The sequence below is a fragment of the Hydra viridissima genome, unplaced genomic scaffold, assembly GCF_058129835.1.
Source record: "Hydra viridissima isolate aposymbiotic clone 2 unplaced genomic scaffold, HvirCarnegie_v1 scaffold_6, whole genome shotgun sequence".
Taxonomy (NCBI): Eukaryota; Metazoa; Cnidaria; class Hydrozoa; order Anthoathecata; family Hydridae; genus Hydra; species Hydra viridissima.
The window spans coordinates 14,446,275-14,463,763 of NW_028324305.1; the positions used below are offsets into that span (position 1 = coordinate 14,446,275).

General features: G+C 28.3%; 1 protein-coding gene and 1 pseudogene across 1 annotated transcript; both read right to left on the reverse strand.

Annotated features, from left to right (window-relative positions):
• The window catches only part of LOC149887157 (uncharacterized), a 563,485-nt pseudogene that overhangs the window by 176,432 nt on the left and 369,564 nt on the right, over window positions 1-17,489 (reverse strand).
• Window positions 4,190-17,380, reverse strand: LOC145189699 (integrin beta-2-like). The gene is made up of 22 exons (XM_090089817.1): window positions 17,334-17,380; window positions 17,092-17,143; window positions 16,553-16,612; window positions 14,893-14,975; window positions 14,688-14,789; window positions 14,235-14,307; window positions 13,995-14,126; window positions 13,466-13,559; window positions 13,275-13,374; window positions 12,957-13,046; window positions 12,049-12,135; window positions 9,956-10,057; window positions 7,987-8,082; window positions 7,588-7,683; window positions 7,170-7,363; window positions 6,784-7,084; window positions 6,504-6,701; window positions 5,543-5,635; window positions 5,160-5,403; window positions 4,946-5,067; window positions 4,808-4,864; window positions 4,190-4,596 (listed from the first exon to the last, which is right to left on the reverse strand). Exons 2-22 carry the CDS (start codon window positions 17,111-17,113, stop codon window positions 4,525-4,527), a joined length of 2,418 nt encoding a protein of 805 aa, XP_089945943.1. The 5' UTR covers window positions 17,114-17,143; window positions 17,334-17,380; the 3' UTR covers window positions 4,190-4,524.

Genomic DNA, 17,489 nt, shown 5'->3' on the forward strand with positions numbered 1-17,489 from the left:
CATTTTTTCATTTTGAGATAAATCATTATTAAACTTTTAAACCTTTATAAGTTTCGAAGTTTTAGGAAAATTTAGAAAAACTTTAAATATGCATCAAATCATTTATTTGATTTGAATTCAAATACAAAATATGCTATTATGGTTAGTAAAGCTAGAAAGTGCAAAGTCGAAACTTTCAAAATGTGACCCTGCCGTTTCTTCCCGTGGAGTCTTCAAATAGATTACAAGACTGAAATGACTTTAAGTTAGTCAATCAATTTATTACTTTCCCGTTAAACATGACATCGTGTCATATTTTAAACGTAACCTTAATGGTAAACACCTTACCAGCAATATTCAGATTTGCTGACTAATTTGGGTTTGAAGATCACTTTTGTCTTCTTTACACAAACTCTGATTTCTATAGAACTAAAAAACTAGAATCTTTGAACTATAAACAGAAGAGGGATTGCAGTGATAGACAGGACATATTTTTGTTTCAGCTCTTTGGTTATTTAATTTTCATTTATAAATACTATGCCTGCCCCACTTTTCACTTAAAACGCATCTAATTCTAACTTAAAACTTTCACTTCTATAATTCTAGTATCTATATGACTTAGGAACTTTGTAATGAATATTTTGCTGAGGTTTCAATAAATTGAATAACTTCAGGAAAATATTTCAGCTAAAAATTTCAAATATTTCAAAGTATTTCAAATATTTTCAATATTTCTTATCCATGATTGTTAAAAATATGGAACATTTTTACGTTTTGAAGAAGGGACTGAGTTTCTCAACATTTGTTATTGTAGATTATTTAAATTGTTTTCTGCTGCTTTAGCACACATTGATTGCTGATCTTCATAATGTGCAATCTCAGACAAGTTAATGCAGCAAACCGCTAATACCTAAAGACTGTGAACAGATTCGCTGTTGAGAGGTGCAAATTTGAACTTTAGCTTCACTAATAGCATAGCTTACTATTGAAGCCCGAAGACTCATTTGAGTTGTAAGAGCTTACTCGGATGAACTGAATATGGAAAACATTTTCTCAGTTTTTCGGCTTTTTTCGTTTGTTCACGCGCTTGATTAAAATTTAAAAACGGTTGATCCATTGCACTCAAAGTTTTTTTTTTCCTTCTTTTTGTGCTTGAACAATCTGTAAAAATTTAGTTGTTTAATACAGATAAAAAAATTTGAACAAATTAAGAGAAACTAATATCTAATTGAAGCTTCAAAAAATGTCATTCTTGTTCGGATATTGTCATTTTAATTTTAATTTTGTCAAAACTTGCTTAATTTTTTTCGAGCATCTATTGGAACCTGGAAACAAACTTGTCTTCTTACACAACTATGATTGCAAAACTTCAAGCAGGTTATCTGAACCTAAAGATAATTCGTTTTTTAAGCTTTCAAGAATTTCCAGACAATTTGCAAAGAATCTTCTTATGAACGTATAGATATTGAATTGCTTAACTTAGTCTATATGCAGTTTCACTGATTATTTCGAAAAAAAAAAAAATCCGCCAGTATAAGGGCTTTTAGGCTAATAACAAAAAAAGGCCGTTGCTAGGCAATAAAACTATACCTACCTGAGTAAAATTGTCAATATTGTGAAAAGTAGAAATAAATTGAAAAAAGTACCTCGTGAAAAAGAGTTAAATTTTACATTAGAATATTCGTTTTAAAAATTGACTTTCCATTATACAGGAACCACCTTTAAAGAAGATTGCGCGTGTGTGTGAATAGCTACAACAAATGATCATTAATTCACTACTCACTACTGAAAGTCATTAATTCACTACTCACTACTGAAAGTCATTAATTCACTACTCACTACTGAAAGTCATAAAAGCTTGTGAAACAAAAAAATGACTATCTTTAATGAGCAGCTAAAATGAGCCGGTGGCCCCACAATTCCGGGCTTTATAAACAGTAAAAAAATAAGTATAGATATATTAGGTGGCCCCTGCAACAAAAATCTCGCAAAAGAAAAATACTTAAAAATGTTTTATAATTTTTTAGAAACCTCACTCGTGGGACCTCCTGAAGCGCAGGGTTCTGGGCGGCAACTATATATGAATCTATCTAATGTATCTTCTTAAGGAGTAGGAGAAAATTTTGTTTAGTTTATTTGGCTAAAGTTTAGTACTTTTGTTGCATCAAAATTTTATTCAAATAACGTTATGGCGATAAATTTAGATTTTTTCTGGTTTGTATGAAACTTTTGTTTATATTTTAGTATCACCATATTACATACTTTAAATTAGTGTATTTACTGGTAAATAATAGTTAAAGAATTTTTTTTAAACTATATTTTTGTTGACAGCTTCAAAAAGGCTGTTTTTACTTTAGGTATAATTAATGAACTAAACATTGATAAATCACTTGTTAAACTTATCATGTTTAAAGATGTACACAACTTTTTTCAAAATAAAAATATTCATATTCTTGAGAAACAACAACAATTGAAAATTTCGGATTTCTGTTCGAAACGATGGATTGAAACCAGTGGAAGTGCATTAAACAAGCTGTTCCATCAGCTAAGGTTGTGGCAACAGTTGGGATTACAAAGGAATTTTGTTGAACCTTGAGAAAGGTAAAACAATCAGTTCTGAATATTATACGAACATTTAAGATCAACTTGATGAAAAAGGTTGTGAGCTTAGACCAGAGTTAGGGAAAAAAAAAAATCATTTTTCATTGAGACCAACACACCTGCGCACAATAGCTGTTCCATCAGGTAAGGTTATAGCTAAAATTGATGAATTTAAGTATGAATTGCTTTGAATTATTGAAAAAACGTTGAAGAAAATGTACAGTATGCGTCCTTAAAATCCACACTAATTTTTTGAAAACGGTAGGTCGTAGAAACAAGCAAATAAGAAAATACTTAAAATGATTTGCTTCATGTTATTTTTATATAAACTTAAAATAATTACTCAATTTGTGAACCATTGGTCCTGGTCTCAACCTCAACTCTGGACTGAACCTCTTACATGTCTATAGGACAAACTCTCTGGGCATGATTCCACTGGTTGATGAGCTGCAATACTGTTGTGCGGAGGTGTATAGTGTTTTGACTCAACATATCCCCATCTACTGTAGACTAGAGGATTTAAATCTGAAGAGCTTGGTGGCCAAAAAAATTTCTTTAAAAAATCTGGTATGTTTTTTCTGAGCCACTCCCGTTTCTTTCTGGCTGTATGCAGTGGAGCCCCATCCTGTATGTACACAATTTCGGCATTAGGATCGAAGTTAGAAGTAATCCATGGCCGGACACGGTCTTTCAAGATTTTAATGTATTGATTTTGACCCTAAATCAATAAAAACAGGAGTCATCTTCAGGCCATTGGAGGTCACAGCTCCAATCAACATCACAAAAGCAGGATTTTTTATCCTGAAGTTGAACCTTATAGACTCTGGAACATCTTCTGGCTCTGAGGTAATCAGTCTTGCTATTTCATCTAAAAATAGAATTATTGGTTGACATTTCTTAAAGATGAAAAAAAGTTTTTTACTCCTCTCAACTCGTTTGGGCTTGACTTTTTAGTAATGGGGTGCATTTGGATCTAGCTCTAGACTTAACCTTCAGGTCATATTTAATAACATTTCTGATTGTGTACTCTTTCTCTCTTAGCATTTCCTGGTTTCTCTCTGATGCGACCAAACTTTTAAAATCGACAAAATATCATACACAGTTTGTTCAGCTATCCCAAGTTTTGCTATACTATCCTCAGGCGTAATATACTATCCTCGGGCGTAATAACCAAGAGAAGAAGGCCAACGACGATCTTATTTTTGGCAATCATTATAAAAAACATTTTCTCACTTTATTACTTGTTTACGCATGAATCAGAGTCCAAAAGCATAAATCAAAACAATTATTCCTACTGAAAAAGTATTAAAAAACGGCGCCAAAGTTAGTGCGGATTTTAGGGGCACATGCTGTATTGAAGTTGAGGAAAATTATATTAAAAAAAAAAAATTCTTAGGTCAAAAGTAATTGTTTTTCATTACTATTCTAGAAAATTATCGGACACCTCAGTATGACTCCAATAATACCAGTCGATAAACAAATGTAGCAAACAAGACAAAGAACCAAATGAAAATAAAAAAAACACATTTGGCTTACATAAAGTATCCCAACTGGGAAATATTTAGATTTGAAACTTTGAGGGGTAAAAAAAAAGGCTTTTCATAAAATATTTTTCATAAAATGTTTTTCTTAACTTTAAAATATAACTACTTACAACCTTTCATAAAAAATTTCTCTTAACCATATTATTACAAGATTAAAATGTAGATATAAATAAGTACAATAAATTAAAAGGATAAAACATAACGATAGGAAAGAAATTTTTATAAACATTTGCGAAGATCCGATTGGTTAAATTAAAAATATTTTACATGTACATATTTAGACATTAAATTGTAACAGTCGCCCCATTCCATGATCTGAAAAAAAAAAAAACCCGACCTACTCAATCAACAAAAGGAGGGCGTTATAAGAAGGATATAGAAGACGCTTTTATTTGAATCATTAATCTGCGTTGCCAGCAAAAACAGGATTGTGAAATTCTTGTTTCGGCTGTTGGTAGATCGGGTTATCATCCTAAACACCATTCAACATGAAGATTTTATATATATATACACATACACACACACACACACACACACACACACACACACACACACACACACACACACACACACACACACACACACACACACACACACACACACACACACACACACACCATGATAGAAATATAAATCTGAATTTGTTTTTACACAAAAGAAATGAACTGATAAAAATATCAAACCTCTTCCCAGTGACTTGTAACTTGACCAGTTGTATACTTTTCAAACTCTTTTTTATCCTGAAGTAAATATAAATAAAAATTGTAATACACACACAAAAACGAATGTAAATACAAAAGACTTTATATCGTATATTTTACGTGTAGTGTCACAAGAAGTTTCCATAACAGCAAGAGAAGAATTCCCAGCAACAAGATACCACCAATAGTTCCCAAAACAATAGGAAGAATATTGTTGCTTGCTACTAACGCGGCAGCGCATGCTAGTTAAAAAAAAAAAAAAAAAAAAAAAAGATAAAACAGTTTAAAATATTCCGAACAGGAAAGTTCAGCGTTACATTCAATAAAAACTTACACAAAGTTGTTTCTACTACAGCGGTTTCTTCAGTGAATTGGTTTAGTGACACACTATAAAATACTTTGCATGTTGAATTTAAATCGATGTAACATTGATGGTTTGTATTCGTCACGTTAACCATTGGGTATTTGTTGCAGCCAGTGCAATTAAGGTAAATATTATTAAAACTCAATTCTTCTTTAAAATAGTTACACAGAATGCAGCTTTTTCGCATCTCATTATAGCATTTCTCAGGACAAGTCTTAAAAAAAAAAAAAAACAGCTTATTTTTAGAAAATGAAAATATACAGTGATTGTTCAAGGAAATAAGCAGTAATCCTCTAATGATTAAAAAGCGAGCAGTGAACCTCTGATGACTAAAAAGCCTATAGTCTGCTCACCACACAATTTTCACAATAAGTACCACTGTAGCCAGGATCACAGTTGCAGCTACCCTGCTGACAGTCACATATACCTTTTCCACTGCAGACAACCTAATAGAAATCCAAGCTTACATATATTTTATTCAAATCTAGGAAAGATAAATTTAAAAAAAAAGAAAAAAAGATCCTGGTAAAGATATTTTTGTCTTCACATCAAATTATATTTTAATGGTATTTGGAGACTGAATAACCTTTCACTTTTATTTGATTGTTTTTAGATCATTTTAGGTACTAAAATTAATTTAGTACTAAAATCCCATGAACATAAGAGGATATGAAAAAATTTTAGTTTATTTAACAACAGATACTCTTCACATCTTTTTCAAATGCATGGAAAGTAAATGACAAAGTTCCTAAGATATAGCTCCTATTTGCACAGTTCACTCAGACAAAGATCGGTAACAATCTTGTTAAATTAATGTATAAGAGATACACAGCTTGCAAAAAGTGGGGGATATTTGAACCATTAATTTTGTTGTTTATTTTAATTTATTGCAGTTTTTTTTATTGATTTATTTATTATTGTGATTGATAACATTTTAAAATATAATTTATGTTTTAGTATGACACCCTGATACAAGATTTATCTAAGAACAATTTTTCTTAAAGTTAAAAAAAAAAAAATTAGGTTAATATCTTCATTAGTTTTTACTTTATGGTATTTTAAATTAGCTTTACATACATACATACATACATACATACATACATACATACATACATACATACATACATACATACATACATACATACATACATACATACATACATACATACATACATACACATACACTGTGCAATTTAAATTTTTGTTAAATACATTACATTTCTGCATATTTAATATAAATATTTAATATAAACAGTTATGGAATCAATATTGATAAAACTTAGCACAAAAAAAAAACAAAATAAAAATCTTTACTTCTTTTACAGTACACTTTGTTCGCAAATTGAGATTACAATCAATAGCCCCGCAATTGCTTCCTAAATAACCTTCTTTACAAACACATTTTCCACAAACACATGTTCCTCGTGTATCCCCTCCACATTCTTTTCCTTCATATAGGTCACAACCAAAGTTTTTACATTCGCAAAATTTACCAGATACTTTACGAGGTGGCTAAGTAATGAAAACATTTTTAGAACTTTGATGTTAAACTTAAAAGTTTAAACCAAGTCATCAATAAATATCAAATCCTAACCGTTTGTGTCAAACATACGCATTGACCACAAACACAAGAACCATAACCACTGCACAATGTTGAATTGCTGTTGGGATCACTCTGACAATTGGATGTACCATTAAACTGACTTTGAGAAGAGTCACACTGGCACTCACTGCCATAATAACCAGTATCGCATTTACAAATACCACATTCAAAAGTTCCATGACCATTAGAGCATTTAGGACTAGTCTTAACTGCTTGTGCAGCACATGGACAATTACATAGATAGTTGACTTTAACACTTACTTCACCAAAACCAGCAATTCTTATTGTTAGGCTAGTGAGAAAAAAATTGTTTTCTGAAATCCATTAAAAAAATCACACGGGTAAAATGCTGCATCTATAGATAATTCTTAACTCACGTATTTGGAGCTTTGGTCAAGTCAGCAGGACAGGCTTTAAGAGTGATACTAACATCAAAGTCAACTTGTTGTTGAAGAGAGACATTTGGACACAGGTTGATAGAGCCTGAAGGACACTGAGTTAAATTAACTGCATAATCAATCTTGAAGTTTTCAGATGAATCATCAGAAAGGCGGATTGTTGATGAGATTTTCTATCAAAAAAAGTTAAGAATGCTTCATTAACAAAACAGAAAAAATACATTTTTTTAAGTAAGGACTTATTCTAGGTCATTTTTGTGTTAATTAAACCATAATTGCAATGCTGATTGTAAGATTATGTGAAAAATGCAATAGTTAAAACCTACTGCAAAATGAAGAAAATTTAGTTGTGAACTGTTGTGACTATGACTACAAGAAAAAGATAAATACAAATTACATTATAGTTTTCTTTGATAAGTTCCACAATATTAGAAGAATCTGTAGTTAATTCACCAACAACTGTACCAAGATCTTTCCACACCTTAGCTATGTCCTATTTAAAAATACTTGCTAGAATCAAAATTAGGCTAAAACATCCTGTGCACTACAATGTTGTAATCATTTAGAATGAGCGCATACACTTTAGGCATGTCATTTCTAAGATATATATAACTACATTGCTAAAACAAAAAAATTTGTCTAAAAATAATTGAATTTCAAACTAAGCAGGAAGAATTTTCATGAATTAAATTTTTTCATGAAAAGAATTCCATATTTAATTTTTATCAAATGATTATTTTTCTCTGATTATGCAAGAGATAAATTTGATGAGATGTTCTGCATTAAAGTAATTTACTTGATAAACACTAATGACATCAGCAGTTACAGCAATAATGGGTACAATCTGGTTGTCTATCAACTTTTGATTCAACTGAAATATTGATGGGTAATCCTAAAATAATAAAAAATATTTTTTTCAAAAATCATAAAAATGCAATGATCATCTCATAGTTTTCCAGAACCATTTTAGGTTTTGGAAAAAATAAAATGATGCAAGTTAACTTTTCATAGTTGCACAAAAATGCAACCATGAACAATTGTAGAGCATAATAAAATAACAAACCAATAGTATGAAACTTTGAACCAAACTGGTACCCAAGTTGATTTAAGACCCATCATCCTTGATACCATTTAAAGAGCAAGGATTTTTTGTCCAAAAATCTCTACTAGAATGTTTGATTTTTGAAAAAAAAAAATTAAAAATCGAAAAAGTAGAATTTTTTAATGTAAATAAAAAACCACAACAAACTGCAACAAAATCGAGAATGTGATTTTTTTTGAAAACATTTTTCTGAATTGAAAAGAGAGCAGTTTAAACATATGTAATCCTTTTATCTAGAATAACATTTGCCCTATTCAAATCGGATGAAAAGTGCTTGAAGGTTGTACCTTAAGTCTATCTTTGTGTATTAAAAATAGTTGTGCTCAAATGACCAACCCAGTTTGGGTTATATCAATACCATTTAATTTGTATTTGCATACACTGGCCATGTTCAGCCATTAACAGTATAATAGTAAAGAAATTTCTTATTAGGAAGTTTGTGTATATAATGTATGTTAATTTTGTAATTCTTAAGGCCAAATATCATAGTGAAAAGGCTTAAATACATAGAGTGCAATCAAAGTTTGAAGCAAGCCCTTTGCTAAATAAAAATTCTTTTGAAGGTTTAGATTTTTAATTTTTTTTTTAAAAGCACACTTAAGCTTTCTATAGATGTTGATAATGTAGGTAGACAAACTTAAAACTATGTTGCAATCTTCCATGAGCATAGATGGGCTTTGTAACAATCTACTGTATATTTATCACTTACACGTAACAATCAAACTTTTTCATCTAAAGGAATCTTCAATTTTCTATGGATATCTGTCCAAAAATATTATTACTACTTCTAATCTTAAAACTTATGCTATTTCTTCCCTAAGGCATTTACTGCTTGCTCTTGGCCAGTGTACACAAATACAAAATAAATGATACAGAAGCTTTTTATCTAGAGTTGAAGGCACAAGATGCTTTTGCAGAACATAATTGTCATGGATTAATGCAAACAGCATTTGTGTTAATCCATGACAATTAAAACACTAAAAAAACAAAAAAAAAAACAAAAAAAACAAAAAATCAGATGGATGTGAAGCTCAGCACATCTCTCATCAGATGGAATATTCTAGTAGAGATATTTGTAATCCTCTTCTTTGAGAATAAATAGATACCATTTTTTATATACTTGTTCTTTCCAAAATATAATGCCAAATTATGACAAACTTTGAAGGAGTTGGGAACCTATTTGACTCAAAAACTTGTTCTTTGGGGCTATTTACAATTTACTGCTCTACTAATATAAAAAAGAATCATTTAATAGCTGCATGCCTTGGGTTATTTCAAGGGATTAATGCTTAGATGATTTTAATGATTATGATATTATTAAATTTTAGACTGCCCCTTATTGGAAAAGAATAAAAAATCTTCACAATCATGACAAAAAATAAAAATGGTTGCTTCAATAAAGACTAAGTTTTTTTTATTGAAATAACCCTTCTAAATTCCTAACTAAATCTGTAACCATGAGATAAAAATTAAGAACAATCAAAAAATAAATAACAAAAAGAATAATTGATAAATAAAATAATTTAACATTTAGAATTTTAAAATTAAGGGATTAGGAATTGAATAGTAATTATGATAACTACTTAAAATCGTTTGTTAAAAAGGAGTTACTTTAAAAAATAAATCTTTTTTGCAACCAATTATTTACGAATAAACAACTTACAAAGATATTGGAAGAATCATACTCTTGCAAGATTCCCTGGCTATTGTTAGCAAGCTTTTTCATATGACACTTTGCATCATTTACCCTCCAAAGACCAGCAAGCTGAAAAAGTGATATTCTTTTTTAAAAAATCATTGACTTTGTAACCATATATAAATTAAGGTGGGCTGAGTTTTATAAATTGCTTTTGTAAGAATGCTTCCAGAATCTATTCTCAAAAAATCTTATCTATGTATGCAAAAAAAGTGAAAAGAATTTAAAAACATTTCATAAAAAAAGAAATGACTGTTCATTAAACTTGTAAATTAGTATTGAACTTAGTATTGAAGAATTTTAAAATGTTTAAAGTTGAACATTGATTTTTTTAAACTGTTCATCTTTTAGAATGAGATCAACAAGAGTTCTATGTATAAGTATGCATTCCTTAAATAACTCTCAAGAGAGGCAATCATTTACTAACCATAAAATACTAACAGAATAAAGCTATTGGTGAGTTATTGTGTTAAGTAAAACAAGTTTATTATTTGAGTTTTATCGGCAGTGTTGAGATTAAGTTTCATTTTCTTATTGAAAAGTATCTACAGGAGAAAAATTATTTAGAATAAATTTTTCAAAAACCCTGTTCACTAAATTTAAGGAAACAAATATACCAAAAACTCATTAAGATATCATAACAGATGATGTCATAATGATGGGTTAGTTAAATAAACGGATTCTTATGAACATTTTCTGATGATTTTAAAAAAGAGTTGCTTGATTATACACTGAGATTTGGATTAATAGAGTTAGAATTCCGAACTAGTATTTGAACTTGCAATAAAAATAAGTTGCAATTTAGTTTAATATTGTGTAAAGGAGAACTGGGAAGAAGTGGTGTTATTTGTTGATACAGCAGTATTCAGAACTTTAAACACATAAGCCTGAAGGCACTTTGTTGGCATACACAACAGTTTTTATCATTGAAAAAAGTCACATATTTAATTATGATAAAAGGAGTAAAATCACAGTAAAAAAAACTCCTAGGTTATTCCTAAAAAAGGCAAACATCAGGTTGGCTTTTAAACTCTTAAAAACAAAGGAAAATCGTTTGATACTAAGTACCACAGAGTAGGGCTTGGAAACTGGTGGAAACTGCAACTGGTTAACTGGTTTTTTGTTAAATTTTCCTGAAACTGAAAACTGGTTTCTTTATCAGTAACTTGAAGTATTTTGTTTACTTTTCGTTTTGATCAATTTTCTTATGTAAATTGTGATAAAAATCTCAAATTAAAAATAATGAAACTGTCCAAAACTTATTAAATGCTCTGGAATCGATCCAACCTATACCAACAGAAAGCGAGAGAGTTTTTTCGATTGCTGGTAATTTCTGTACAAAATTACGTTCTTCAATGAAATTTGATCTGTTGGATGCACTAGTCTTCCTAATATATTACTTTATTAAAAAAAAAGATTTTTAACTGACAGTTACTTTATTATAATGTGTGCTTTTTGCAGTGCACTTTAAAATATTCTTATTGTTAAAAAAAATGATTTTGCTAAATTTTATTTTCTTATACTTTTTTTTTGTTTTCTTTAGTTTACAAATCCAATCCCAGTATATAATTTCAGTAGGTTACATTGGATTTTTATATCAATAATGAAAGTTTGTTTTTGTAATATAAAAACTGGTTAATTGGTTTTCTCCAAGCCCTACCACAGAGTTCTCATTTGTAAACAATATAACTATCTACTTTTTTTTTTAAAAAAAAAGCTACACATATATTTAACTATTTGAGATCAGAGCTGACAAAAAAAGTATCATTAAGAATAATATACTTCAAAATGGTATTCAATGAAAATAACTTTATAAAATGATAAGACAACAAAGGTAAAAATTTTGAAAATTTAAAAAGTGTCATAAAACACATGTCCAACGCTGAAAATGAGTAAAAAACAAGTAAAAACGTCATTCAACTTGTTAAGACTTGAGTTCAAAAAACAACAAATAAGAACAAAATTCAGCAACCCTAATTTTGAGCACAGATATAGTAAAGTGAATATTTCAATATTATTAACATTATTTACCTCACTAATCTTTAAAGTAATTACAATACCTTTGCGTCACCTGCAATTTTTGGAGAAGCATCTGTCACTAGGACAACAATTTTTCGGCATGTTTTTTTATCTCTCCAATTAAGTTCCTATAATTAGAAAAAATTACATAGAAACAGTTTTTTTTTATCAATAGCATAATTACAAAAGATTTTATAAAGAACTTTTTAATACTTAATTTGAATACAGGATATTCATCAAACTTTAATAGTGTTTTTTTAATACATTATATAACAAATATTTCATAGTTATCCTTTTTTTTTTTAAAAAAATATTGATAAAAATCCAAGGATAAAAAAGGACCTTCACCAACGTCAAATTCTTCAAAAGTTGGTTTTTGATAAGAGAAGCTTTATCAGATAGAGATCATTAGCTTTTAGCAGATTTCTACAAGTCTGCACTATAAATACAGTTAAAACTTTACTTCAAGATTATCTTTGCCATTTCAAAATTCCAAACATTTCATCTAAGTCTACAACATCAGTAACTACCATGAAAGAGTTGAAATTTTTGCTGATATGTAATTCTGGTATACACAAAGATGCATTTATGTAACTGACATTTCTATAAGAAATCATATATCTTTGACATAAGGTCCATTCTTATGTCAAAGATATATGATTTCTTCACCAATTATATATATACTGATAACTATATATCTATCAATTGAATCATGAGAAATTTATTATTAGTTTTAATACAAAAATATGTCTAGAAAAAAACCAAAAAGGTTTCTACAAGTTGACAGACGCCATCCTAATGTCAAATATATATGATTTCTTCACCAACTACATGACAAATACTTGTAACTATACATTTATCATTTAAATCATCAAATATATTATATTAGTTTTAAAGTAAAAGTAAGTTTGGAAAAATACCAAAAACCTTTACAAATGTTTTCAGATACCTGTTCACAAACAGTTGTTTGCATCAAAGCATCAAAAACACCCTCAGGAGTATCTAAATTTCCAGAAATTTTCTGAGCTGCTACAGAACTCTAAAAAGAACTTACTTTGTAAAGATTTTTTGATTTACATAATAAAATTGCTACATTTATATAGGTGACCATAAATATTCATTATCAAACATTTTTTTGAGTTACACTCCTTCAATAAAATATCATGAAAGTATTTTTAGCAACATTTTAAACCAGAAAATATTTAAGAGTTATCTTTTAACTACAGAATAAAGACAAAGTCCATTTAGTGTTTGAAATAGTTCTTACTGCAAACAGGGCACCGTTTTGACTGAAGTCAAAAAAATGATTATAAGCGAATACTCCACGGCAGTTGACAGTAGTCTTAATTTGATTACATGGAAAATTACTAAAATTAAATTAAATAAATAGTTTTTAGCAAAATTTTTAAAGAAAACATAAAAGAAATGAAAGCATAATAATGCAAAGTTGCAACATACGGGTACTCTGGTTGAATGAATGGAACAATATTTTTGTCAACAAAAGATCCAAATGCAAGTCTATAGTTCTTGGTAATATTCCCCATCTCTTTGGCTGAAAAGATGTTAATAAATGTATTTTAAAAATTTTAGATTTCATTTAAAGATGGTGAGTTAGTGGAAGGTTGTTTAAATTTTCAAAGTATAATTTGGTATTTTAGGGAATGGAATTTTAAGAAGTAGTTATTACATATTTTTGCCAAAATAAATATTTTCCAATAAAGTATAATTTTACTTTAGATTAACATTTATGTCTGTGTTACACCATGAAAAAGTAAGATGAAGAGATTGAAGTTCAAAGTAGAAAACTTAAACAATTTTTTCCCCAATTTACAGTACAAATTTTTAGTGTTGTAAAAATTTTTTTTTAAATTAGTTTAGCTTTTTTCTAATTGCTTCAGGTACAAACAAGTGAACAAGGATAAAATCTAATGCAAAAAATAAATAAATAATAAAACAGGGATTGAGTTTTTTATTAAATCTAAAATACCTAATAAAACCCCAAGATTTTGTAGATTGAGAATATCATCAAACATTGAATTAGAAACATCCATTAAAAAGTATAAGTCAACAGGGTAATCAGGTGCAGGTTTTACACTAATTCTAACTGTTACTGGTTGCCCTATATTTAAGGAAATTTAAAAAAATCAAAAATAAGCAAAATAAATAAACAGTCATTTACCAGAACAAATTAAAAGTATTTTACAAATTTTTTACAAAAATAAAAGACCTGGTTTGAGTTTAACAGATATCTCTTGGGGTCTGACTTGAACAAGATCTTGAAAATCTTCATTTTTTGTTATCTGAAATAAAAATTGAAAAAAGAGTAAGTATAAATAACATCTTATTTAACAATCTGTTGTTAACTGCACATGTTAAAACTGCACATCTTTATTGCCTAAACAGTAATTTAAAAACACAACATTTTTTAGAATTCCAATGACTTGATTATTCCAATGACTTGATTATTCCAATGACTTGATTATTGGTAATTAAAATACTTCTTTGAGATTACTAAGTTGCTAAGAGGCATAATAAATTAACAATAATTATTATAGAATAAAATTAAAATAGAGCTCAGCATTTTATTATTCATTTTATTAACTTTTTTATTAACCATTACGTGTAAATTTTATTAAACTTCTCTTGATTTTTAGAATTAGCTTCAGTAAAATTGAGATACCTCATACTCCGAGTTAACATCAGTTATATTATTACATCCACCTTGTGTCAAGTTAGCCATGGTATCACATCGATATTTTGTGATATCAATCTTTAAAAAGTCCTGAAATTTATAAAAACAACACCTGTTAAAAAATCTAACTTTCTTTTTGTTTCTAGCATCTAAAATCATATAACTTATTTAAAAGAAGTGTCAACAGAATTACCTCATCATTACACCACTTACAAGAACTCCCAACCTGCAAACAATCTGCACATGTTGTAGCTGTTATACACGGATTATTTACACCTTGAAGAATTTTTAAAATAAGAAAAATTAACCTGTCCTAACCTGTAGGCCCCCAATATTGTAAAAAAAAATTATTAAAACTGGGGCTACTTCAATTTAAATAAATATCAAACATTTTTCAAAGTTAGAGAATGCAATAAAATTGAATAACTTTTTTGAAACAACCAAAATAAAACTCTTTTAGCGGCTAAAATACCCAGATACCAGCAGCATTTTAATATTCCCACATACTATCATAAATATGTCATTTCTAAAAATCAACAAAATCTCAATCTTTGTCCAGCTTTTTTAAATCTATCAAGCACTAAAAAACCTATTGAACTGTAAAATCATAAATTCTGCTTTTTTTCTTTACTTTTTGAAAAGATTAAACACAAAAGTTAAAACTTGTTCAACAACTTTATAAAGTTTATAAAAATTTAACTTGATGTGAAGAATTCTTTTAACTTAATAGTAACAATTAATAAATGTAAAATGTTTGCAATCGAAAACAAATATTGACTAGACTACTAAAAACAAAAAACTTAAATTTGACTCATTCTTATGGACAAGCAATATATCTAATAATCTTTTTAAAGGCTAAGTTTTTTTAAATTCATTTGTTATATTAGTTTATAATTACAAAATACTGAACACCAAACAAATTCGAAATTTAGCTTTTGCTAATAATTTGCTTTAAAAAACAAAAAATTTTTCAAATTGATAGCAAAATATTTTAATTTTAGCAAACAAATTTTAACAATTAACTAATCTCACTTTACTAAACTTTTATTTAAAAATGTGAGTAAAAATGAGCAGACTGTAAGAAAGAATTTGTAAGGGGAATATCAAGTATGGGTCCATATAGTTCAATAAGGTTTACAAACTTTAAAGCCTCGATAGTGTCTGGTTTACTTGAAGTACCATTGGAAATGAATTTGCAAAATTAAAAATGCATTTTTAATTGAGAAGTTATTCTCTCGAGACATAGTTCCATGAGAAAATGAGGAAAATAAGGAATGCAACCAAAGGAAGCTTAGGTTGCATTCCTTTTCATTCAAAATCATCAAAATTTTAGCAACCACTGGATGACTAGCAAGCTAAAGAGCTATCTCTCAGTAAGAAGTTTCAATGAGTTGAAGAATTGGGAGGTAGAGATGGTTTCTGATGCATTTTATACTTTTTAAGTAAAATAGTTAAATTTAAAAGTTAAAATTTGATTTGTCCAAATATTCCACCCTGTTGATAACACCCCTAAATAGCACCTTGTTGAAAAAAAAAAAGAAAAAAGAAGGATATAGTTTACATCATATGCAGGGTGATAGAAATGATGGTGAGCTGAGAGGAGGATGACATGAGCAGGTTATACTGGATTACATGTTACCAGTATCAGTGAGCTGACTTGACAGTCTAAACTTGACCAAACCTTTTTTGACAGAAATTAATAACGATTTACTTTTACATAAGTTCTATTTATTCAAAAAAAAAAAAAAAAAAACCTAACATATATTAAAATAAACTTTAGACATTAGTCTAAGAACATTAAAAAAAAAAAAAGTTAGTAAATCCAAAGCAAATCACAGAGATAATTTAGTTACCTTGAGTAGAATATACTTGAAGATAACCAAAAACAAAGATCAAAACAAAGGAAAAACGAACTGGAAAAAATAACACAAATTTAAAAATATTGGTTTTTTCTGCAAAATTTGTTAAAACTTGTCATCACAAAAAATATCACATTAAAAAAATGTGCTATTTTTTGTGATAACAAATTTTACAGAAAAAATCACCTTCAGATTATGAAATGCAAAATAAATAAATAGGAAAAGGAAAAAACAGTGACTATTGACAAAACTATTTTTTGTGGGGAGGGTTAACAAAAACAACAAACACAAAAGAAGAAATATAGTAACAAAATAAAATCATTGTATAAAAAAATAAATAAATACAAACAAGCATTATAATAAGAAATCAAGAATTTGATAAATATAAAATTATTATGATTAGTAAGTTATATTTTTATAAAAGATTCTGTTCCATAAAAAAAAAAAAGATAAAAAAAACTTATTACAAAATATAATAAAACAAACATGTAATATATAGTTAGTATATAATAAATCAAATATAAATTTTTTACCAGTCATAATTATGAGCTCCATTTTAGAACAAACTTAAAAACACATAAAGCACTATGAAAAAAAAAAATTCATTTATGTTGGCTAAAAAATTTTCATTTCCTGCCAGCAATTAATTACTTGAATGATAATTACTTTATTGTTGACTTTTAATGGTTGCTTAGGAAAGATGCCAAATGTTTTACAGAAATGTTATATTTAATTATTAAATTTTTAAAGTCATCTTTAGCTTTTAAAGTCATACTTCATTACAAACTTTTTTCATTTCTTCATTTCTTTTTTTTCCCTTAACAATTTTAATAATAAAATGTAAAAAATTTTTAAAGTTATGATTGAGCTAATTATTTACATCATCAATTGCATAATAAGATTAAGTATACTTAAACAGCTCATCTGTCAT